Source organism: Micrasema longulum, unplaced genomic scaffold, assembly GCF_059751315.1.
Source record: "Micrasema longulum isolate JH-2025_06_02 unplaced genomic scaffold, ASM5975131v1 h1tg000486l, whole genome shotgun sequence".
NCBI classification, from domain to species: Eukaryota; Metazoa; Arthropoda; class Insecta; order Trichoptera; family Brachycentridae; genus Micrasema; species Micrasema longulum.
This window is the reverse complement of record NW_028277683.1, coordinates 698,250-724,288: the sequence shown is the minus strand read 5'-3', so window position 1 is coordinate 724,288 and position 26,039 is coordinate 698,250. Positions and strand designations below refer to the sequence as shown.

The following is a 26,039-nucleotide window of genomic DNA, read 5'->3' as shown; positions in this document are numbered from 1 at the left end:
ACTTTATGTTTGAAAACTGTCAAAATGGACACAAATGTCTTACTTAGGTATTCATGATAAAAATAACTTTAAAAAATACATTATTTAGGCAGTTTAGCTGACTCACCAGCAAAAACTAAAAATATGTATGTATATTTTGACTTGCAATTAATCTTTTGTATAAATAATTAAACGTAAATTGCTGTAATAAATGTGTTAATATGTATCAGTTAAAAATAAAATAAATAAAAAAAAACACCTTAGTAAATGATTATTTCATGTCAACCATGTCGGGAATTAAACCAGAGACTTATTCCATGGTAGGCAAACGCATCGACAATTTGACCACGAGAGAGGATATTTACCTATTATTTTGTTATTAATAGACTATATGTATTATTTTGAATAGTCAGTTAACAGCTCAAGGCAAAATAATATTACTTAGAATATTTCACACCTTCTTATACCTATATAAACAATATTTAATTTTAAAATGAACAAATTGCCAACACTTAAAAGATTTAACAACCTACAATTATTTTTTTAAAATACATTACGTCCTGTTCTGTTTTAGCTTCAATCAAAATGCAATGTTTTCAAAATATAACACAGCCTTCAGGTTCGATTTCCAACAAGGTCAACACGAAATGGTTAACATCTTTTTTTACTGGGAACAATATCAATTTCACAGCTGATAGACATTTCAACAGAGATGTACTCATTTTAAGAAGGTAACTTCACAGTGTTAGGCCTAAATATGATTGGTTGATTTAGTCGATTATAGAAAATACCCATATACAGGGGCGAATAGTCCAAAGGAGTGATTATGCACAGCTTATCATTTTATTTGACTTACGATAATAATGTATTAAAATAACTATGTTTATGAAAAAACAAATAAAATAATTGTTATTTATTGTAAATCACTACCATCTACAAAAGGCTCCCAGCGCCCAGCTCGTTCTCAGTAAACGATAAAACTAAACGATTACCTCAGCTTATTTCTCCATGCAAAAAAGTAAACTATATTTTACCTCTTGAATCCAGTCACGGTTTTTCAATATGAAAACAAGCATACAGATTAAAAATATAATTTGAAGATTCTCTATTTGGAAACTAGTATTTCGAACATTATTTCCGAAGGACTATTTTTCTTTGATAGGATACCGTTGACATAGTATTTATCACATAGGACATGTGGCGTTTGCAGTGGCCGTTTTTCGCATTATTCACTTTAAAAGGATTTGGCCAGTGCTCAGTGTTGACAGTTACTGCTGAATGTCATTGTGGTATTGGTGAATAAACTTTTGTAGAAGTATTGTATAAAATAGTGTTCAATAAAGTTACGTATATCGCGTGGTTAATAATAATTGTTCTGAGAGTTGATTTTTACAGAACCACAGAAAAATTAGTCATTTATAATTATATTATTTACATATCACGTACCTACATATATGCAGGTACAAATAAATGAACACGGCTCGCCACTGACTTCGCTGATTTTAAACATTTTTTTGAAGCTTTGTTTTTCTTTGATAATATACCGTTGAAATTATTATGTATCACATAGGACATGTGGCGTTCAAAGAGGCCGTTTTTGGCATTATTCATTTAAAAAACAGACATAACTTAGTAATGTTAACCACCTAATAGATTATATGAATGAGGAAAGTCAGTGGTTTTAAAAAAATATATATTTGTTGATAAACTATTGAACTTAGCCAAAATATATTTTTTTAATTTTCATACATCGTATTATCAGCGCTATGATTTTTGAAGTTTTGTATTTCTAAAATAACTCCGCGTGTGACGTTAAAGGTTCTCTTCCGCTTATTCTTCATCAAATCAAATCAAATATTCCATACCTCTCTTATCATTGGTTGATTCATATGAACTAGTGACGTCGTTCAAAGTAGTTCGTTTTTATTAAAATATTTTTTAACAATTTAATGCACGTATGTTTACCGCGCGTAAGAATACATTTTTTATATCCAGTTTCCCGTAGGCCTGAACTTCGTCATTACTGTCCCGGGGAAGTTAACTGAATTATATTCGATTGTCTATAAAGAAAAACCGATATTTGTGTACGAAAATAAGTATATTTGCATGAACTTTTAAAGTAATACACAGAAATACAGAAAACATAAAACAGAAATACAAAGTAAAATTAAGTTTTCTGTGTGAAAAACAGAATTTGCATACATTTTTATCTTTAAAACATGTTCAATTATAGGTTACCGATGAAGATACTTTAAATGTTCATGCAAATATACTCATTTTCGTACTCAAATATCGATTTTTCTGTATAGACCAGTGTTTCCCAAGGTGGGGCGTCAGCCCCACCGGCTGGGCATAACGCCTCAGAGGTGGGGCACCACGCTTCAGAGATGGACACGTCGGCATTCCACATTTTAAGGGGAATACTCATCGGTCATACAAAAAAATGCCTGAGATGTACGAAATTGAAATGTACTCCAAATTGTACTTAAAATAGCATGAAACTCGTTAAAATTTCAATAATTATCTAAAAACACAGAAACTGTGCAGGATGTAAGAATATTCAATTAAAATCTATAACCTACTTCCACTATCTATTAAAGCAATGAGTAATGAGAAAATGTTTAAAAAGGCTATAAAAAAATGGATAGTGGAGCTAGGTAGAAGTAAAATGGATTGTCTCATTCGCCCATACCAATGCTGAATCAACTGCTCCACAACTGTACGGCTTATGTTAGGTTTTTGTTGTTTTCATTGTGTGTTTTGTAATATAAATAATATAGATGTATATAAATACCTTGTTTTTAAAACTGTCTGAATATTTGTTAATTATGTTTGTTTTTTAAGTGAGTCTTCTTTGTTTATTCTCAAATGTAATAAAAAAAAACTAAATTGTTAAGTGTCCTCGGCACGGGAAACCCCAGTGAGGTCACATTATTTTTATTATTAATTTATAGTTTGTAAGCGAAAAATATGAATAAATAAATAAATAAATGGCATGGATTTGCGAAGAAACTAACACAAAATATCCTAATATTACTTTGCATGCCAGAAAATTATTTTTACCCTTTCCCTCATCTTATTTGGTGGAATGTGGTTTAAGCGCCATAAGCGATTTACTCATTAAAAAACGAAATCCATTGGATATAACTAATAGAGGTATAGAGGAGACCTAAGACTGAAATTAACTAAGCTAGATCCGGACGTAAAATTTCTTTGTAGCAAGCGAAACTCAATTTAATCATGAATTAGGCGTCATGATATGTGTGTGTTTGTACTCAATTTCAATTGTCACTTGTGTTTAATTATAGTTTTCATTTTAATTTTATTCTACTTTTAATTGAATCGGCATTCACTTCGTAACACTTCATTATAAATTATTATGAAACAACAACCCACAAAAATTATATACATTGGACCTCTGTCTAGAAAAATAAGTAATCACTTTCCCACAAATATAAAACCCGCTTTTTACACTAATAATAATATTGCAAAATCACTATTTAATTCCAAGTCAAAAACAGAGCTGCTAAACAAGAGTGGCATTTACCAGATATCATGCGAATGCAAAAAAGTCTATATTGGACAAACAGCGCGAAACCTTAAAACTAGGCTAAACGAACACCGCCGTTGCCTGACCAATAATAATTTCTCGGAATTCGCGAATCATATAATAGACAGTAACCACTCATTTCATAATCACACCCTAAAACTCCTGCACCAAGTAAATAACAAAGGCAGTAATATGAATAATTTAGAAATTATAGAAATTCACAAAAATTTAAATTCTGAAAACAACCTAAATAATAATCACACATTCAACCACCCCTCGCCTTTATTGACTATGTTCCCTTTGCGACCACCCTCACCGCACTTACCCTCTTAGACCCGCGTCTGTTAACACTCTCTTAGCCGAGCTATGTCTTCCCACACATTAAATCTTAGACTTACTTATTGCAACTTCCACTTATGTGCTAAATTTTAAGAAATAAATTCGACTTAATGTTCTGTCCATGTTTTCATATCCGTACTTAAGATAACCATCCATTCATATGCCAACACCTTAGATAAGAATAAAACCCCCCTGCTCTAAGTTTCACTGATTAATCTGTTTATTTTTTGTTTAGATTCGATGACATTGTGAACAATATTCTGTGTTTATTATATAAGTTTTATATCACCCGTCGATGGGAGGAGTGCTCTCCCGAAACTATAATTGTGTTCTTGTAAAAGAATAAAATTGTGTAACACTGATAACAAAGTTTTATTTTCATAATAATTTATTCTACTTAATTACATTTTCAATTTGTGTTTTGTAATCATTTCAGTTATAATTATATGTATTGGAATAGGTTTTATTTCATTTCATTGGGGGTTCATATGTTTACAAACATGTAACAATATGATTAGAAAATTTACCTGCTGTTTAATAAAAAAAGATGCCGGTGGGGCATCTGACTTTTGAAAAGACTACGGTGGGGCATGGCATAATGAAGGCTGGGAAACACTGGTACAGACAGTCGAAGATAACAGCCCATTGTAATCGGGGCCCTGAATTACTATCCAAGCTCTCTATTAGTGATCCTTTAAAAGTTCTTAGAAATAGCGCCCTTCATACGATACGTCAATATTTTTTATACAAAAGTCCTCGTGAAAAGAAGTGTTGATTAATTTGCATTTGCAATTAAATAACTGAACGTGGGAAATACGTGTTGACACATTTGAGGGAAAAGGTTCGCCATTACTGTACTGCACAACACTCATATACTCGTATTTACTTTAGTAGGTACGATTACCAGCATTTGAGGGAAACTGTACCACTGTACCACCTAAATGACCGCGTTTTATCTTTAATCGCGCCGCTTTTAGCAAATGATATTGCGACATGGTGGCGATGCAATGGGAGTAACCTACACTTATTAATAATTATAATATCGAATCACAAAGTTGTTTACGATTAAAGGATGATTTTACACGATTACAAAGATGGTCGCATGATGTAGGCTTGATTATCAATGCTAAGAAGACCAAATGAATGCACATTAAATCGCCAAATGCCAAATTTGATATAGAGCCCTTTATAGTTTCACGCAACTACACTGGCTCAGTATCGGGCATAGAAGAAACATTCACATTCTATCACTTCTTCACAATATTTTAAATAATCCCACTTCGCCTGTTTATCTGAGAGAGCTCTTCCAACCTTTATCACAACACGGACTATCTCTTCGTTTTAGTAACGAGAGAACCCGTTTAACACCCCTCTCATCTCTCTAATTTTCTTGCCTTGCGGAATAATCTACCCACTAATGTTAGAGACGCCCCTTCTTTATTTACATTTTAGTCAAGATTGAAATGTCACTATCTAAATATTTAAATTGCTCCTTTATCCTTCTTCATTCATTTCTATCCCCTCTCCCCTCTTCATAGTATAGTGTTATTTTTTTTATATTTATAGTATAGTGTTATTTTTTTGTATATTTATAATTTGTTAATCTTTGTTTTTAATTTTCGTACAAAATTATAAGATTCAATATGTCCACATACTTGTAATTTTCTCAAACTGAACGGTTTAGATAGGTAGGAAGACATTGCCTTAAGGCAATATGCCCGCCCTTATATGTAAATAAAGTGTAAAAATAATAATAAACATAGTTTCTCATGATTTTCACTGTATCCGTCAGAATATTATACAACCCTGCAATTGTGATATATTAGAAAATATTAGTTAGTAATAGACAGATCAATAGTTGGTAAAATGTATATATTAAAATTTTTTGTCCCTGATAGTACTTTAAGAATAATTTATTTGTCACTTTCAGAATCAATTTTAAGATTCGCTATAATCTCATGGGTTTTTTCCAGTAATACAAACTTGCCTTGTTCAGAACTTACAAAATTCAATGATCAAAGTATTAATTTTAAAAAAATTGTACTGTCAGCGACACGATATTTTAATATCCTTATTGTATAAATCTATAAATATTTTATACGGTAGAGTTTATTATGGTCCAAGCTGGTTTCTCAGCATGCGTCTCTATCTGAATACAGAAATAAATTGGAGCATGTATATAATACTCGGTTCACTAGTGTAGATGGACTAGCTCTCCCTAAATTCAATAATAGATACGGGAAAAGAACATTAGAGTACAATATACCAAAAATGTATAATATGCTCCTATTAAATATAAAAAACAAAAAAACTTATCAGGCTCAAAAGGAAAACGTATGCTGAAAATCTGGCTTTAAGAACGTGGTTTATTTACATTGATTTTTTTTGTGTGTTTATTTTTTATTTAGACAAATTTTTATTTTTCTACATGTAACATATTTCCGATGCACATGGATATACATTTTTTTTCCATAGTAAGAACATTCTTTATTTGTTTATAGAATTTAAGAGATAAGATTATGTATGTATATTAAAACTTAACTTTAAGCACCTGCTGACGAACTGCATTTTATGAAGTTCAGTAGGACTTGATAATTTGTATTTTACTTTTAAAATATATAAATAAAATAAATTTGGATCGTGGTCCCGTGGTAGTATTGTGGACTCACGAATCAAAGGTCCGAGGTTCAAATCCCACTCTTGCACAACTGGATTTCCATTTTTCCAGCACAACTTATTTACGACTTTTAGGAAATGGTCTGAAAATTTAAATATTTGAGTAAATAATAAGAACTCAAATATTTATCTTTTTTTTTTAAATAAAAAAAATTGCAAATACTTCGACGCTCTACCACTCAGATCTAAATTCTTAAACAGTTTTAACACGCTTTCACGGCACATTTCTAATCATTTTTCTTTTCATTTCTTTTGGCTTCGAATTAAATGTCAAGCTCACGCAAAACCATTATTTATTTATTATTTATTATTCCCTTTCCGCACCCAATGGCGCAAAGGGCACTGAATTGGCACACAAATACCAGCGTATCTTGATATTTTTTGTTACTTGAAGGTAAGATGATCAGTCTTACGCTTATTGCTCACGCAAAACCAGTTTATCGTAAATTCGAATACAGAAAAAACGTTTGCTGAACCAACTAATGGCATCACTACATAGCCTCTTCTACAAAATTAAAGATTTTATATCAAGAAAGGAAAAAATTATGATGTACGAAGCCTATGTCAAAAGTAAATTGAGTTACATGATCGCCTTCTGGGGAACTGGTAACAAGACAGACATAGCAGGAATACAAAGACAACAAAATAAAATTCTTAAACTAACATACAACCTACCCTACCTGACCTCTACGACTGAACTGTACAAAAAAACACACCAGTTTGACATAAACTACTTGACTAAAATTGAGACCTTAAAAATTGTGCACAAAATAACACTGGGAAACATATGTACAAGACGACGACATAATATTAGTCAAAAATGCTGACATACACAAATATAACACCAGACAACAAAAACACTATCATTGAAAAAGCAAAGACAAACACAGGACAGTCAAAAATACTACATAATGGACTTAAACACTACAACGACCTACCTTACTACTTGAAAACTTTTAATGGAGACAAATTTAAAATCAATCTGAAAAAGCACATGATGACTGAACTAACTAGACTAGACGAGACATAAAATTGTAAATAAATAAATAAAAAAAACTAATGCAGGCAAGCAAACGTTCGGGCAGGACAACGTCTGTCGGATCTGCTGGTATACAATAAATATTTGACTTTACAAGTGTACTGTTGATTGATTCGATCTATTTGATTCCTTCCAATCACAAGATACGATTTTTCATCTGTTGACACATAGGATATAATAAACATTACAAAACTAACGACGGTCCTAAAGTTAATATCAGTGGGTGATGAAGCAATGACACTTCATTGCTGGAGCACCCGGTGCAGTCCAGTTTCCCATTGAAATCTGGTTTGCCGCCATTAAAGTGTATCGTTAAGAAATCGCAGGCAATGTGCCAATCGTCGATAAATAATTTAAAACATAATAACTCACTTATGCATTACTTTATTAGACATGGTATCTATTTTTAGCAAGTTATAAAATAATGTAATAACATGGAACTTAACATCGATAAATGCAAAATTATTTCATACCATAAATGTAAACATCCTTTTATTTTTGATTATAAACTTAATGGCCAAGTTCTTTCGATTGTCACCTCTATAAGAGATCTTGGAGTGATCCTAGATAATAAACTAACTTTTCTGGAACACTTTGATAATATAGTAAACAGATCCTTAAAAATTTTAGGCTTTATTAATAGAACTACGTCTGATTTCCAAAGTATGCTTACACTTAAAACACTTTATTGCTCTTTAGTTCGCCCTATTCTTGAATATGCATCTGTAATCTGGTCCCCTCATTATGCTGTTCATATCAAGCGCCTTGAATCAGTTCAACATCGTTTTATAAGAAAAATTGCATGGAAGATGGGATTGGAAAGAGGAGACTATTCATATTCTGATATGGAGAGGTTTTTAAGCATATCAAGTCTTGAAAAACGCAGATGCATTGCAGATATAATCTGCATGTATAAAATTATGAACTGTCTCATTGATGCCCCTGAAATTTTGCAAAAGATTCTTTTTAACGTTCCCACCCGTAGACTAAGAAATAATGAAATGCTTTTCCTCGGTCACTACAGGACCAATTATGGTGCACAGTCGCCTTTGCCCAGAATGATCAGGCGGGTGAACGATCATCGAGATCTTGATTATTATGGTGTAAGGATGTCTTTCTTTACAAATCAGCTAAAGAATCTGTATAGTTAGCCTATGCTTTTTACTTAATCTAAAAAATCTATCATCTGTCTTTGCTGCTTATTTCTGTTCCTTATATTTTTTTATTCCTTTGTAAAAATTTCTTTTAATTGTAATGTTTATAATGGACTTTGTCCGTAAATAAATAAATAAATAAATAAATAAATAAATAATAAATAATGTTTGACTTTAATTTACCATCAATTTAAATTAAGGCAAATTATTTCAAATCGATTTTATTTATGATATATAACGGCCTCGGAATCACAATCAAGGCGGCCATTGAATATTATTTTTGCACGCACCAATACAACAGGGCCGCGATTATAAACGGCTATCTTCTTTTGTTTACACTGAGATAATTTATCTTCAATTTTATCTACAAAGTAAAATTATGTTTTCTCTATGAATAATATAAAATGTTCACAATTTTTTTTTCTGAACTAGTTTGTTTTAAAAATAATTTACTGTTAAACGACGAAATCACCCTAAGTTAGTGCGTTTTGGGGAAAAAAATCAATAAGATGATGTTTTGCGTATATACGTTTACAAAAAATCTGTATATTTTTTAAACCAGGCACTGAAGACCATAAATCAATTTCAAACCAATATCGAATCAACTGCTTCACAAATGTAAAGTTTATGTTATGCTTTTGTTCTTTCATTGTGCGTTTATAAATTATATAGGTATACATTAATGAAATTTAAACATAAATACATAGAGTAAAAAACTGTCTGAATATTTTGTTAATTATCTCTGTATATTAAGTCTTCTCTGTATATTCTCACATGTAAAAATATTTTTTTAAAAAGTATATTGTTAAGTGTTTTCGGCGCAGGTAACCATTGAGGTCACATTATTTTTGTTTTTAATCTTTGTTAATGTGGAAAAACAATGCATAAAAAAAATAAAAAGGTTATAAAAAGCACTCCATGCAATTACTATAATGAGGAAGTTCAGTCGGTTTAAAAAAATATATACAAACTAAGACAAAATCAATAAAATTTATTAATTACTCCGCGCGTGACGGCACTAGTTCTCTTTGATGAGTGGTCTTGATTGGCGGGCTGGCTTTCCGGAAACCGGAAATCAATAACAACACTTTATCATTGGTTGATTTAGACGGACTTGTGACTTCATTTAAAGTAGTTAATTTTTATTAAATATTTTTATACAGGTCAGAAAATTTCGCGTACAATTAAATGCTCTCATTTTTACCGCGTGTACGAAAATATTTTTCATATCCAATTTCACGTAGTACTAAAGTTCTTTATTTCGATGAAACTAGCGACATCTCTAATGTTCGATGCGAAACTAAATACTTTTTTTGGTTTGTTGCCACACTACTGTTTGTAACAATGTGTTTTAATATTTTTCAAATATCCAGGATTAAAAGTTTCGCAATTTTTAAATGATAATTTTCTTTTTTGTTTACAGGAACTGGAAGAATTATTAAAATCGTCCATCATCCACGGAATCGACTTGCACGAAGCTCACAGCGAACTGAACCGAACGCGAATCACGAAAACAGCCGAAAGCATCCGAAGCGTGCTCGGATCCGACGCTATCTTCATGTTGAGCCTTCCCGCGCAGTCCGAACTGCTCGCGAAGTATTATGACTTGAAAAGTTTGGCGAAACCGGTGTCACTTTTCGGATTGGAAACTCATTTTCTAGGCGAAGTGGAAAATGAAACTTTCCACCCGAGTAGACTTAGCGGAGTTTGGGACATGATGAATACGGTAAGAATACAATGATTTTGCTTACAGTTTCAATGAAGAACAAATGACAGTCAATGGCATACTAAAAAACATTTTCGTTTATTTCATTTGAATTAACTTAAACTGTTGAATGTTACAAAAACTGCGTACATTTTATTTACGTTTATACGTTTTTAGCACACCTTCAGGTTGATATAGATGATTACTGCTGTACATAACTTGATTCTAAGACCAAATTTTCTTTGAAAAGACTGATTGAAATTTACACGTTTTTTTTTTAGCCATTATTTTGTAATGACCTTAATTAATTAATTTTCCAAAGTACGATAAATGGAAAAAATCGATGTCGAATGAGATTCGACATTGGACCGGTAAGGGTTAAAGATGGGACAGAAATGAGTCTACTTATGCTACTAGAACTAACTATTTGTACCACTCGATGAATGATAGAAATGAGTCTACTCAAATTACTTAGACCATCTTATAATATTTGTGCTACTAAAAATATGATACAAACGCGCATACTTATTTGATTAAAACCAAATTTTGATAGGCACAAAGTTGTTTATTTATGTTTTCAGAAATATGGTTGTGCCTGCTTTTGTATCTTTATTTAAATGTGCCCTTTCGGGAGTTCCCCAGGGATCGATTCTAGGTCCTCTTCTTTTTAATGTTTACATAAATGAAATTTCTAACTGATTTGAATATGCCTTTTTTTCCCTGTACGCCGATGATATGAAACTTTTCACCAAAATTGAATCTTCAAAAGATATTATCAATCTCCAAAGAGTCGTATAAGTGTACAGTAAATACCATTGGTGCAGGCATACACAAGGAAAATTTTCTCATATAAATCATAAAATGATAAAAAATGCAGTTATATTGTTAAGTCCCCCCCATCGAGGAAATAAAAGTGTTTTACTTAATTCACCAACAAACACATTTTAAAAAATTAAATGAATAACTTGTTAAGACTTTATTTTAGAGGCTTGTCAGCAGCTGAGAAAGAAAGAACATGGAAGGAGGTTATGAAAATACACCCAGTACCCAGAACAATCTTTCTTGGATTTTTTCGTGCAAATGGCGAGAATCAAATTTCAAACAAAAACTTCTCAATGCTTTTTTTCAGGATTCAGTAGTGGATCTAGCCATAGGTCTGGGTGTCCCTTCTTCCAAGATCATCATCACGGCTCCCGCCAAGGCCTACCGCTTCAAGCTGACCAACAGCACCCTCAGTACTCCGGGCAGCCCCACCTCAGGGGCCCCAGCCCCACTGGGGCAAGCCGAGTTGTGCCGGGAGGTCAAGAAGGGAAAATGGACCCTGGAGAGAGACCAGGATCTATCCGCTCCGTACGCCTTCAAGTAAGTATTAATGGTCTTGCATTAAATTATATAGAGTAAGATGGATGTTAAAGGTGTTCTATCAATGTTCCAAATTCCACTAAGCTATAAAACTATAGAACCATCACCAAGAATGCTAAGGTTTTGCAATGAAGTATCCAAAGACAGCTTAGTCGATGTGTTCTTACAGCAAAGACAGTTATTAAAAAACTTAGTTTTTGGTAGATGAAACTCACTGACAAGGAAAGGTCTTGAATTGTTTAAAATATGTTTATCGTATTATAGGATTTAGGTAGTCAAGGGTTGGAGCTCCTACCCCAGTTAGAGATTGACAGAAGACACGAGATTCATTGGGAATTGGTTACACGGCGAATAAATAATGAATTATGTTGCGCGAATGTTCCGGCGATGAGGAGTTAAACTGGGCGCACTTGAACTACATGCTGGAACTTTGTGACAAAAGTTAACAATGCAGTATCCTTTCTGATAATGATGAATTTCTGATATATCTTTCTTTACGTTATTCCAGGGATGATAAATGGATTGCGTTTGAAGATTCCTCATCTCTGGATGTGAAAGGGAAGTACACTCGCATCCGCGGCCTTGCGGGTATGGGTCTGGTGAGTATAGATGATGACGAGGAGTCGGAGTGCGGCTCCAGCCTGCTGCAGAGCATTATCAAGGGACTCGGTACCCAGTCCAGAGCCCCAAGGGGAGCTGTCTTAAGGTAAATATTGTTCTTTAAAAAGGCCTGAAAATTTTGTTATTCAGGGTAATCATTAGAACGCCTAATATTTTGATTTGACAGCTTTTAGCTTACTTTCATCATTGTTTTTCAAATTCCATATACTTTGCTCCCAGAACCAGAACTCCAGAGTTAACTTTCGTTCGAGGACTACTGTAGCTTTGCATCATTTTGGAACAATTTAATAGTAATACTTTCAAGTTTCCTCTCAAACATAACCATAATACACGCTTCACGTCAAATGATGGCTTGGTAGTACCAAAAGTATGTAATAAATATGGAAATAGAACTCTCAAATATTTGGTACCTAGAATTTTCAATTTATTACCAAAAGAACTTAAATTTAACTCACATTATAACAAGAGCAAAATAAAAGAGTGGCTACTCGATCAAGAAAAACCCTGCAACAAAACTGCTTTTGCAGTTTGGCGGGAATTAAAAAAATTGTTTAGAATTTAAAAAAGATAAATAAATAAATAAAAAATAAATAAAAAAAGAGGTTATATATGAATAGTAGCTTAGGTGTAAATATTTTAATTTTTCATATATTTTCTTGTATTTAAAAAATAAATTTTTATATTATTATTTGTATAAACATGTTTATTCTGATCTTTCCGGCTGTTAATTTTTATCTGTTATTCATTGTTTTTATAAATGTAAATGTAAATAATATTATTGAGTAAGTATAAATATAATTTTCACCAACAAGCTACAAAAAGTGGCTTGGTGGGATTTTAGTTTTAGAAAAAAAATAAGTGAATTTTTTTTTAATTGTAAAAATGTATAATTATGCTATTAAATAAAAAAAATAAAAGACTGCTAATTTTGACTGTTGTGACAAACATTTTTTTACCAAGGTTGATTTTAGTGCACCGTTTACCCTGTTTTCGGCACTCACCCTCCTTTCAATATCTTTCTCAATAAACATATAATGTAAATATTACACATTCACCTATAAAAATTATTAAAATTTTATTTTTTTAAATGTGTTGAAATCGTTCATATTTGCCAAGTATTTCTAAGGTTTTAATTTGAATTGTGTTTTCAGCTACTTGGAGAATGAGATCTTATCAGTTCCACAATCTAGTCGACACCTGGATTCCATCCAACTGTCTCCGTACAGAATCTCAAGAGTTGTGGACTCTGATGGAATTATTCATGCCATTAGAGAAGTAAGTTCATAATATATAAACTTGTTTCATACAAACAAGAAAACACAAACATATTAAAAGAAAAACTCCCTAAAACGGCTTATCAGTAGTTAGATTTTTTTTCAAAAGTAGAAGACCAGTTACATATGTAATATTTTGTTGATTGTTAAGGGGAGCTTCTACCCTAGATGGAGATAAACAGAAGAGACTATGTTGATGTTCGAAGGTGTATTTATTACATGATGAATAAAGTCATGAAGTGCGCGAGTAACAACCATAACTGAATTGAACGTGGTTCTTTTATAAGTCGTGTTCTTTTGTTCTGGACGTCTCTATGGTAAGAAATGAAGTTGATGCACCCCAGGACATTTTGTTAACATTTGTGTCCTGTGTGTAGTAATATTAATGTAAAATGAAAACGGAGTGTTCTCTGTTTATGATAGTCTCCATCTAACATGGCACAGCCTATTCTAAGATGGAGATTTTTTATCTTTAGAGCGTAAGTAGTCCTATACTAATAAAACAATAACATAAAAAAGAAAAACTAAAACTACTTAACTATAAATGCTTAGATAATCAAATGTAAGAAATTAAAAATCATTATTATACAAATATAAAGTATATATATGTGCCAAGAATACATGTTACTTAAACATAAATAATAAAGTATAATATATAATAAAACAAATATAAAGCAATGAAATACATAAAAAGATAAATTATAATGTGTTATGATGTATTCTATTGAAACAGAAAATGCTTGGTTGCTTTCAGGTAAAGCAATTTTGCTTGTGTGTGTAATAAATGAATGGATGTTGTATCCTCACTCTGATTTCTAAATATTACCATATTTTGTGGACGATAAGATACATGAGATGCACCACAAAATTTGTCTATCAATTTTTAGAAAAAAAATGCTTTGGATAATAAGACGCACCCAAATTTTTGGTTGAATTTTCTTAGTAAAAATGTGCGTCTTATGATCTGAAAAATACGGTATGTTTGGAAGATCACTGAATAATAAACAGTGTAAGTTATTCTCCAAGCACAAGAGTTAGTCTCTTTTTTTGGAGAGTTACAGTTATACAATTTACTAGATGTATAAAAGTAGATTTATATAGAATAAAAAAACATGTACCATTTATGAAATATATTGACTAATATATTTTTTTTTTAATATATGGAAATGCCTATACTCCCATATTCCCTTCTCAAAAATGTTTTCCCTCTCTTTTGCAACAGATTTAAATAATTAAATCAATTTCAACTAAATCTAGTTGTTAGGGTATTTTTTACTACTACTACCATCACGCCATTTCCCCGTAGGGGTAGGCAGAGAGAATGGACCACCACACACGTCTATCCTGGCATACATTCCTAGCTTCTTCCACATTCAAACATCTTGTCATACATGCCCTTCAGTTCTGTCTGCTTTTGACATGACCAGACTTAAGATTTTGGTTTATCTGATCATGCCACGTCTTCCTTGGTCGTCCTCGTCTCACGTTGCTGTTCATTTTCGCCATATATACTTGTTTTACCATTCTTTCGTCGTCCATTCGTTCTACGTGACCAAACCATCGCAGAGACCCTTTCTTAATCTTATTAATTATACTTGACTCAGATTTACACTCTCGCCTGATTTCATCATTCGTAACCTCTGTCATACATTGATTTCCCACACATTTGTTTAAGAGATTGCATTTCAACCGCCTTCACTCGGCTTTCATCCTTCCTCTGCCAGTTCCATGTTTCACTTCCATACATAAGTGTTGGGACTAAAACTCCTTTGTGCACTGCCAGTTTAGCTTCGATTGACATATTTTTATTAGAAATTACTGTGCTCAGTGCTCCGTTCATTTTGTTGCCCGCATTCACTCTTCTTTCAACATCTTTTTCTACTCTCTTATATTATATAGGGTATTTTTACTTTTCCAAATCAAATCTGGCTCCTTATTGAAGTAATTGAGACTACACGTTGAAACCAGCTCTTGTTCAGCTTATTCCAACCATCAAAAATCATATTGCTCAGGAAAATATTCCTTAGGTTTAGGTTGAATCTGGTTTTCTTATGTGGAATCCGGTCCAAGAGAACATTTAAAAATACAATTTCTGGTAGCCATTAATTCCCTCATCATTTCAGGACACGCGCACAGAATTCGAGTGCCAGCGCCAGGGTTACTTTGTCCACCCTCGCTCCTGCAACCGCTTCTACCGCTGCGTGAAGTTCGACCAGCTGTCCGACGAGTTCACGGTGTTCGAGTTTGACTGCCCGGCCGGTCTGGCCTTCGACTCCCGCTACGAGGTGTGCGTGTGGCCTGGAAGCTTGGACAAGGGGCAGGCGTGCCCCGGCAGCTCCGAGATCGCCCCCGTACCCCGGACCCGATTCGTCTGCCCCGAGAAACCAGGTAACCAGGCCTGCTTTGAAGAAAATGACGAAACTGTTTCGATATTAAATAGGTGCGAAGGTTTTCACGGTCACTGTTATCAATTTGTTTCTTTTTTGGGTGAAACCGTGTCTGTTGGATTTGTTCCGACGTTTCGGCTACTATTGCAGTAAAAATTATACTCAAATTTAGTTACCATCATAACATTATAAAACACCCTAACACATTAGAAAATTTATATATTCAAAGAATTGCAAAGGAAATAGCATCAAATAAAACATCAAAAATGTAGAGATGTGGATGTTCAAACACAGGCAGAATGGAGAATGTTATATTTTATTTAACTTTTTGTACATTATGTTATTTGTACATTGGCGGGCTTATTGCCAAATGGCAATTTCTTCCAACCAACCAATAAAATAAAAGTTTTATTTTTATAATTCCAGTTACAGAACATATTCAATAGAATAAAAAGATTAAGAAGCTAAAGATACTCGTATATAAAAATAGAAATAAACGTATTTGTTTATGAATTACTTTAAATAGAAACTATTACTCAATGGGAAAAAGGAAAAAAGAGGAAAGAGGAAAAAGAAAACGAGGAGAGATTAAGGAAGAGAAAGGAGATGTTTCTTCAGACGTGATTTAAACAGAGATAATGTAGTAACATTTTTGATGGTGGATGGGAGATGATTCCACAGTCGAGCCGCATGGACACTATATGAGTTATACAGGTCATACGCCATGTAAATGCCTAGACTTCCATATCCTTTCTCAAAAGGTTTTCCCTCTGTGTTGCGACAAATTTAGTTATTATGGTGGTTACATAATGTTTGACTTTGTTTTTTTTAGGATATTACGCAGACCCAGCTAACTGCCGCTGGTTCTTTGCCTGTCTGGATCACGGCAAGGCGCCCCTGTCCGCCTATGAGTTCCGCTGCCCCTTCGGGCTGGGCTTCGACGAGTCCCGACTTCTCTGCGACTGGCCGTGGTTGGTTCCCGGCTGCGGAGACTTGGGCAAATACGAGTCTACATATCACGGACACTCGTCGTCCGTGTTGACTGGTAATTACAATACTTATTTTTTACTGTTTTTAAACGTTTGAAAACGGTGAGCGGTGTTTGTGGAACTCTTGTCTTTTAAAGATTGTGTAAAATACTCGTAGTTAATAAATCATAATTCATCAAAAAACCCAATGCCTCTGGGTCATATGTTTATTTATTTTTTACTTTATATACATATACAATTTACATAGATATAAGGGCGGGCATATTGCCTTAAGGCAATTTCTTCCTACCTACCTAAAAGGTTCAGTTTGAGAAAATTACAAGTACATGGACAATTTTTTACAAAAATTAAAAACAAAGATTAACCACCTATAGCACCTACAATTTTTTGCCCATGTATCGCTATACATGGGCAAAAAATTGTAGGTGCCCGTTTCGGCCGCACGTTACAAATATTTATTAGATAATTTAGTGCAATTGAACTCTCATTTTGGTATAATTCAAATAATAGTTTTAGATAATATTATGTGTAATAAACCGTGTTCGGTTGTAGGTGCTTCCGCCTACATTGGATCTTCACCCGACTCGGTGAACGTCGCCGCTCATCACAGCCTGGTGTCCGGAGCTCGTACTGGCAACCTCCTGGGAATTCAGAATGGCTACGGAACAAGATACCACGCTGCGGAACAAGGTACAAACGGGATCACTTATTCACGTCGTTATAAAAAATGTAGCAACATCAGTGGAAACTTGTGAACGTGAAAGTCAATATATATGTTTCTATCATCTTTTGCTAACAGGCAAGCAACCCATGTCACCCAAATGTAGCAGAATTGATCATATCAGACAGAATTGATTTGAATGTAACTACACTGGAACCTCTTTTTGTAGTTTTGAAATAACGCTGTACCTACAAAAATCAAATAACCAAAAAGTTGAACATTGATAGTACATACATAGAATTAAGAATAGTCTAGAAACCGCATACCAGCATCAAACAGAAGGTGACTAAACTACTCACAGATGAGTATTATGTTTTGACCCATTAGTTTCTTTGAAGACGTCGCTCAGTACGCAACTCCTGATTTAAATTCAACTATGCCGTGTTGTGTCCTTTCAAAGTGTAGAAATACTGCTAGGATCTTAAAGAAACAGGATTGGATCACATTTTATGTGTAATTAGCAAATGAATGTGTAAGTAGTAAATACATAACTTAAAAATTGAATTATTTTTCCATCGGTCAGATTGTCGAAAAAATCTAAATGGACATTTCGTTAGTGTTGCCAGGGTAGTAATTTTTTTTTTTTAATATGAAAAAATATTTGCGCTCTTATGATTTACCCAAATATTTAATTTTGAGGGCCATTTTCAATGAGATGTAAATAACTCACTATTAGAAAATGGGAGTCAAGTTGGGGTAGAGTGGAATTTTAACCACGGACTTTTGTTCCGTGAGTCCGAGACACCAGCCACAGGACCACAACCCGATTCTCTTACCCTACTTTGCTCATCTAATGAGAGAACTATTGAAAATTGGACCTTTTAAATGTTCAGGCGTTGCCTAGTATGTAGGTGAAATAATTCAATTACACGAATCTCACCCGCATAAATAAAGGTAAATGAAAGAATTGAAGGACTAAAGATGTTCAAATATGGGCAGAATGGTGAATGTTACAGTGTGTAAAGTGCCCACTTAAACCAGCCAATGACAGCTCATAAGCCCTGTAGAAGCCTAGACTTCTACATTACCTTCTCTGAAATGTTCTTCATCTCTGTTGTAATACTTATTTATTTGTGAATTTATACAAACCACTTGAACTTTAGAGGTACACGTCGACTGGTTTCAAGGTTACTTGGTCAGTACCATACTTGGTGCTATCATCTTGCTATGTTTTTAATTTCTAATCAGTCATTTTGCTATGTTTTTAAATTCTAATCTTTGGTAGCATCCGTTATCATTGCTATGAACAAAACACAAATTTACAGTAATAATAGATAGGTATTCGTGTTAATGTTTTCAGAATATGCAGACTTGGATCAACACTCCGGAGCATTCGACTCTGGCGCACATGAATACATCGCTGCCGCAGGCCACGATGATGGAAGAGTCTACCAAACTGGAAATGTCGGTGTGCTTTCCTCGGGAGGATACAATTCTGGATCTCAAATCCTGTCAAATAACGCTTTTTCTGCTGATTATAACGCACTAGGTGGATCTGCTGGACATGCGTCATCTGTCAACCATGGATCATCTGGGAACTTTGGATATTCTGGTTCTAATCATGGATCTGGATCGGTTGACTATGTATCAGGGTCAGCCAACTATGGATCGGGGTCAGCCAACTATGGATCGGGGTCAGCTAGCTATGGATCAGGGTCAGCTAACTATGGATCGGGGTCAGCTAACTATGGATTGGGGTCAGTTAACTATGGATCTGGAGCAGCTAACTACGGATCTGGAACAGCTAACTACGGAGCAGGAGCAGCTAACTACGAAGCAGGAGCAGCTAACTACAGAACTGGAGCAGCTAACTACGGATCTGGAGCAGCTAACTACGGATCAAGTTCAGCTAATTACGGATCTGGTTCCATAAGTCATGGATCATCTGGATCGTATTCATCAGGATTAGATGCAGAAAAATCTGGGGGTCTGTCGTTTGGAGTCGTTAATAACGGAGTATACTCTAATCAAGGTGAGGGAGTTTCTCATGGAGTTTTGATCAACGGAGGAGCGCATTCGCAGTCAGGACTATCTCATTCTGCCGGAGTTTCAAGCGCTAGCTTTTCTCTTTCAAGTGGAGGAAATGACGGTGACAGTTCTGGAGCTTATTATCACGACGACTCCGGAGATTACAAACATGACTATTCGGGTGAATTCAGCGAGAAGGCTGTGCCTTATCAGCACATAGATCAACCAGCAGTTCCGTACCAACATGTGGAAGGAGAGCAATACAAGTATGCGGGGTCTTACGACAAAGGAGCCGGCTCCTCTCAAAGCTACCAGTCCGGATACAACGATTACAAGCGAGGGCAGTATCAACAAGGAAGTTCTGGGGGAGCGGCGTACCAGAACGACAACTCTGGAGTTTACAAGTCAAGTTATCAGTACGGAGGATCTCAAACTGGACACAGTGATGCCAGCGTTTACGTAAATCACGTAGGAGGAAATTCTGTTAGCGGTGGCTACGCCGCCACTGGCGCAGCACACGCATTAACAGCCGGAGCTATAAACTCCGGTTTAGTTGGAAAGACTACTTTAGTCGACACCGGATTACTACAAAATAATGGATATTCCAATTCTGCTCACGGAGCTTCTGTAGAAACATTCGGAAATTCAGGATTACTTCACTCCAACCAATATTCTACCGTTACTTCTGCGCCAGTTGTTTACCACCAACCGGCTGTATCTTTCGGAGCCGCGGAATCGTATTCTAAATCCGGTTTGAATACTTATTATTCCCAACCGATCTCTGTATCTCCTCTACCTCAGGTTAGCACATACAGACCAACTTACGTAGCCTCGCAGCCCAAAACTGAGATCACACAAGTCTTCGGTTATCAGAAGCCAGCTGTTTCGATTGTGCAACCTATTGTAACAGTTTCTTCAACTCCCAAGTCTGTGGTATACGAGCAACCTCCCCTATCAATAACTAATTATAACCACCCCGCTGTGAGTGTGCATAGTCAACAAACATATCACGGTCAGAATGAATATCAGAAGTATGAATCTGTTCCATCAGTTGCTAGTGTGACGCAATCTCCTGTTACGCATTACGAATCTCAGGGATACATTTCATCGACTCCGCAAACAGTTATCGGATATCACTCTCCAGTTAGTCAAAGGCAAGAGGTTTCATATTCTGGCGTGACTGCTGGACCGGCAGTATCCACAGCTCCTACATACGTGCAACAGCCGACGTACTCTCAGCATTCGACCGTTTCTACATTCGCCAAGCCGTCCGTGTCTACGTATGAAATCAACAGTGCGCAGCCCGTGGAGAACCACTATGTCCATCAAGTTGATGCCAAATATATTCAGCAACCTATTGTGCAACAGTACGCCCAGCAAGAGTACGCGAAGTCTTCTGTCCGGCCCGCAGTCTCCAAGCAAGAATTCCATCAAGCCATTTCCAGCTCAGAGAAATACGGAAACAGTTACGTGTCGTCGACACCTAGTACCGTTGTTTACCAGCAGCCGAGCTCCGTGCGATATGATATCCCCGTACCATTCAAAGGACCGGAATACCTCCCTCCTAAACTAGACGTTCAGGTATCGTCTACACCGGCTCCTCTACAATACAGCCATCAAGCTATCCACGCATACGAAGCTCCTAAAATAGTTGCCCAAGTGTCTACAACACCATCTTATGTATCGTACAGTCAACCCGCTACTCAGAACAGCTATTCATATAAACAAGAATATGTGGCACCAAAGGTGTACTCTCAACCAGCTTATGTATCTTCTACTCCGACATACAATCAGCAAAGTGTTGTTCATACGTACGAATCTCCCAAGGTCTCGTTTGCCCCTGTATCCTATAAACCTAAGAACTTCTTGGAATACGTACAGCCGCAGAAAACATACGAATATCAGCAACCTAAAATTACCTACTCTCAGCCCGCATTTGTATCTTCGACACAAGCTCCTATCAAATATCAACACGAAGGGGTGGTTCAAACATACGACTCTCCGAAGCTCTCATTACCAGTAGTATCGTCGACGCCGTCTTATGTAGAATACAAACAGCCCACTTATCAAACTCCCCAAGTATCCTACAGTTACAGCTCCCAAGACTATAACACAGCAAAGGGCGAATATGTCCAACCGGTTGTAGTTTCCTCTACTCCTGCGACTATTAAATATCAAGAGTCTTATAACTACCAAGCGCCGAAGATTCAGTCATACGAAAACACGCAGTACTATTCTTCTAAGCAGCCAACAATACAAGTGTCATCTCCAGCGCCATTTGTGTACCAAAAGCCTGTTGAGTCTTATCAAGCACCAAAGTTGGTAGAAAAATTCAAAATATCTTCCAATTACAAATATGATCAACCTTCGTATGTTTCTTCCACGACCGAACAGCAGTACGCTAATGTAGATGCTTACGTAGCTCCTCAAGTACAATACCAATCTTCTACCTACGAGCCTCCTACATACAAATACACTCAAGCTACGTTCTCCTCGACCGCTGCTCCGACTGCTTCTACAGTTTACAAAGGAGCTGAATACCTCCCTCCGACTGAGAAAGCGTACGATCTACCAGAGTATGAGCCCGTGAAGTATATCTCCACTCCCGCACCTACATATCAGTCTTCCGTATCTCTCAATGTTAATCCCATTCAAGAATTCGCATTCGAGAAACTGGCTATTACTCCGAAGCCCACCGCGGCTTACAAACCAGTTCTGATTCAACAAACTTACCGACCCGCCGTCACTAGCGAGAGACCCGTACTTTACCAGAAACCCAAGTTGACAGTTGATTACACTAATCAGAACCAAGAAAGGTATATTAATCTTCTCGGATTCGGTACAGTCGGCCCCAATGCGGGATTAGTGTCCTCAACAGCGTCCTACAATGACAATTACTCGGAAGAATACGTAGAAAGGGTGACGCCGTCCACACAGAGAATCGTCAAGGTGAAGAAGATAATAAGACCTTCCTACGCTCCCGTTACGCAAAGATTGGTGGAAGTGACTCCCCCAGCTAGAAAGACCAGACCGAAGGTCGCTATCGTCACTAAAGTAAACGATTTCAACCCGCTACTCATCCGCAAACTCGGAGCCGTATGCAGCTGCAGATCCAATGTCCTTCATCTCCGCAAACCCAGACCAGGAGTACAAGAAGAAGAATATGAGATCGAGTACGATTACGATGTCCCGGTAAACGGGGACAACGACGACGAATGGACTTACAAATCAGACGGAGTCACGCAATCCTTCGCTCCCATCAAATCTGCGAGCCCAACAACCGCATACATTCCAGAAAAATCTACCGCACCGATCGTCATAAGGAAACCTAAAGTGACCATCGTCTCTTCTACTTTGAGCCCGATCGTCGTACCGGACTATTCCAACTCTTACGAAGATGATATCAATTTGAGTCTCAGCAAGTCAGACTTCGGAACGATCGTGGTTAACGACGAAGCGAGTTATCCGATCGTCAGCAGTACAGAGCCGGCGAGACAGCGTCCGTTGCGACTCAAATCTCGCGCCAAATCAATAACGATCGCTCCGACAATCCAATCTGTACTGATCCCCGAATCGCAAACACTCGCATCCGTGAAAAGTGAAAAGACTTACGATAGATACGGCTCGGGCATCGAATGCAAGAGAGAAGGTCTGTTCAGAAACCCGAAGAACTGTAACAAATTCTATTCTTGCCGATGGGACTGTAGCAAAAACAAATATACCCTTCACACGTTCAGCTGTCCGATCCAATTGAGTTTTGACCCGAGCATGGGAGCTTGCAACTGGCCTAGTCAAGGACCGGCTTGCCAAGGAAACACACTTCTACCATCAGGATTCTAACTGGAGATTCATCGAGAATCGAGAAGAATAGTGACAGCTTAGTTAGGAACTTTTGTATTTAATTTTAAGTCACGTAATGTTACCATGAAGAAATTTAGCAAACTAATTGCGAAATTAGCTTTTAAAATACTATTACCGGTTTCTCTCTCTCTAGATTCAATCCTTTGGATCGGTTTGCAGCAAAGCTTTGCATCTCGGTGAGGGTGCACCCTGCAGTTCATCCCCTCAGACATCCCCTCCATTATCCTCGAAGTAGTAGGAGTCCCTCGTGACGCACTATGCGTCCAATCCATCTAGCACGTCTTTCGAAGCTGATCTTGAGCAGGTGGCTTCCTCCTTTGATTCTACTAAGAACCTCGTCAATTTGTAATGCGGTCTCTCCAGGGAATTTACAGAATGTTTGTAGTTTATGGACAGAAAAAAAACTTCTTAAAATAATGTATATCTGGAATGTTTCTAATCTTCCAGAAGTTTACTTCCAAATGAACTTAAGTTACCAGAAGAAATACTTAGTTACCATTTGATATAAGTTATTGATAATTAATACATTTGAGTCAATATTTCGTTAAGGTTTACCGAGTATGAAAATACTCGAAAGCGAAAGCGCCAGTTTAATCTTGATCACGACTCAAATCTAACAGCACCCATTTTTAACGAGTCACGATCACCTTTATACTGGTAGTTCTTGTATAACAGAGTTGTCACTATATCTGAAGGGAATTTACTCATTCTAATGCCATAATATATAATTATTCATATTTTCAGTAATTTATTATCATTTTAGAATTAAGGAAAGATATTCAGAGCAACATTTTTAAACCAATTGTATATTGGTTTTAATATTTTGTATTTTGAAATTCAAATGAATCATGTACTTGTATTTATTAAACAATTTTTAATTAAATTCAAATCTACTTAATACTTTTATGTATTTGCATGTCACGTGAGTACAAAGCATAAAAGATTTGTTATATTTACATCTAATTAAAAAATAAAAAAGTCTTATTTTACTAAAACAGGCTTAATTATTATTATTTTTTTTTTTTATTATTTATTCATATTTTTCGCTTACAAACTATAAATTAATAATAAAAATAATGTGACCTCACTGGGGTTTCCCGTGCCGAGGACACTTAACAATTTAGTTTTTTTTTATTACATTTGAGAATAAACAAAGAAGACTCACTTAAAAAACAAACATAATTAACAAATATTCAGACAGTTTTAAAAACAAGGTATTTATATACATCTATATTATTTATATTACAAAACACACAATGAAAACAACAAAAACCTAACATAAGCCATACAGTTGTGGAGCAGTTGATTCAGCATTGGTATGGGCGAATGAGACAATCCATTTTACTTCTACCTAGCTCCACTATCCATTTTTTTATAGCCTTTTTAAACATTTTCTCATTACTAATTGCTTTAATAGATAGTGGAAGTAGGTTATAGTTTTAAATTATATATAATTATAAAATTATATTATTTGGCCTATATAGGTAAAATTTTTGGTTTTAGACAATGTAAAGCTCAAATTATTCAGATTTATAAGTGTCGGACACTATCCGGACGTGCAGAAATCCCGATAATCGGATTAACCACAAATTAAGGCGATGTTTCAAAAAAAAATTTAATGTAGGATCATTTGTTTATTCCTCTTGAAATACAGCGAATTTGGATCCCATTGAAAACTTACTTAAACATTTCCAGCAAAGTTAATTGCTTTGACGAAAGGGGCTAGCGCCCTTTTTTATTTGTTAATATAACATCTCCTTATTTTTTCATTTCCGGATATTTGGCAATCTGGATGGCTAAGGTTCGTATGTGCCTTTTAATGTAGCACATTACAGAACCGTTTGCAGATGAATTATTTAGCACAGTCTTTTAAGAGTTAAGTTATATTATTTACCTCGTTTGTTATTTTGTAAAAATATGTTCGTATTTTTCTTTTAATTATATTTAGTAATTCTCCATTTGAGTGCCAATTAAAATGTGTGTACCTATATAATACTAGTTTTTATTTTTTCTTTTTTTTAAATGTTGATTTCATTCCTGCGATTATAGAGCATATTATTTCATTAACGTTATCTTGTTTGAATTAACGCGGGCGAAGCCTCGAAAATAATAAATATTCTTCAATCAGGTTTTAAAGTGTTGCTCTGAGTTTCGAACATATGTAATTTGAAATGCTATTAAGTTCTGATGCTCTTTTAGTCATTTTGTAATTTTATAAATAAATCAAAATAATCTGGTTTAAAACCATGTTTTTCAATTACTTAATTATCATATTATTTAATTTTACATTATTTTATTTATTTATTATTATTATATGTAAAAACTCATCTGCATTTAATTTATTGTTACGTACAAAATGTGTTAAATTTTTTACCTTTAAAACCTATTCAGGGTATATATATTATTGAATGTCG

The 26,039-nt window shown here is 35.2% G+C and overlaps 1 protein-coding gene across 1 annotated transcript in view; it reads left to right on the top strand.

Moving 5' to 3' along the window:
* The window catches only part of LOC148281230 (uncharacterized), an 88,145-nt gene extending 64,322 nt beyond the window's left edge, over positions 1–23,823 (top strand). The window contains exons 2-9 of the mRNA XM_088227026.1: positions 10,161–10,463; positions 11,572–11,804; positions 12,313–12,510; positions 13,577–13,700; positions 15,823–16,087; positions 16,919–17,131; positions 17,628–17,765; positions 19,097–23,823. Coding sequence (XP_088083152.1) covers positions 10,161–10,463; positions 11,572–11,804; positions 12,313–12,510; positions 13,577–13,700; positions 15,823–16,087; positions 16,919–17,131; positions 17,628–17,765; positions 19,097–23,604 — 5,982 coding nt within the window. The 3' untranslated portion in view covers positions 23,605–23,823. The remainder of the gene's footprint in view (positions 1–10,160; positions 10,464–11,571; positions 11,805–12,312; positions 12,511–13,576; positions 13,701–15,822; positions 16,088–16,918; positions 17,132–17,627; positions 17,766–19,096) is intronic.
* The last annotated feature ends 2,216 nt before the right edge of the window (positions 23,824–26,039 follow it).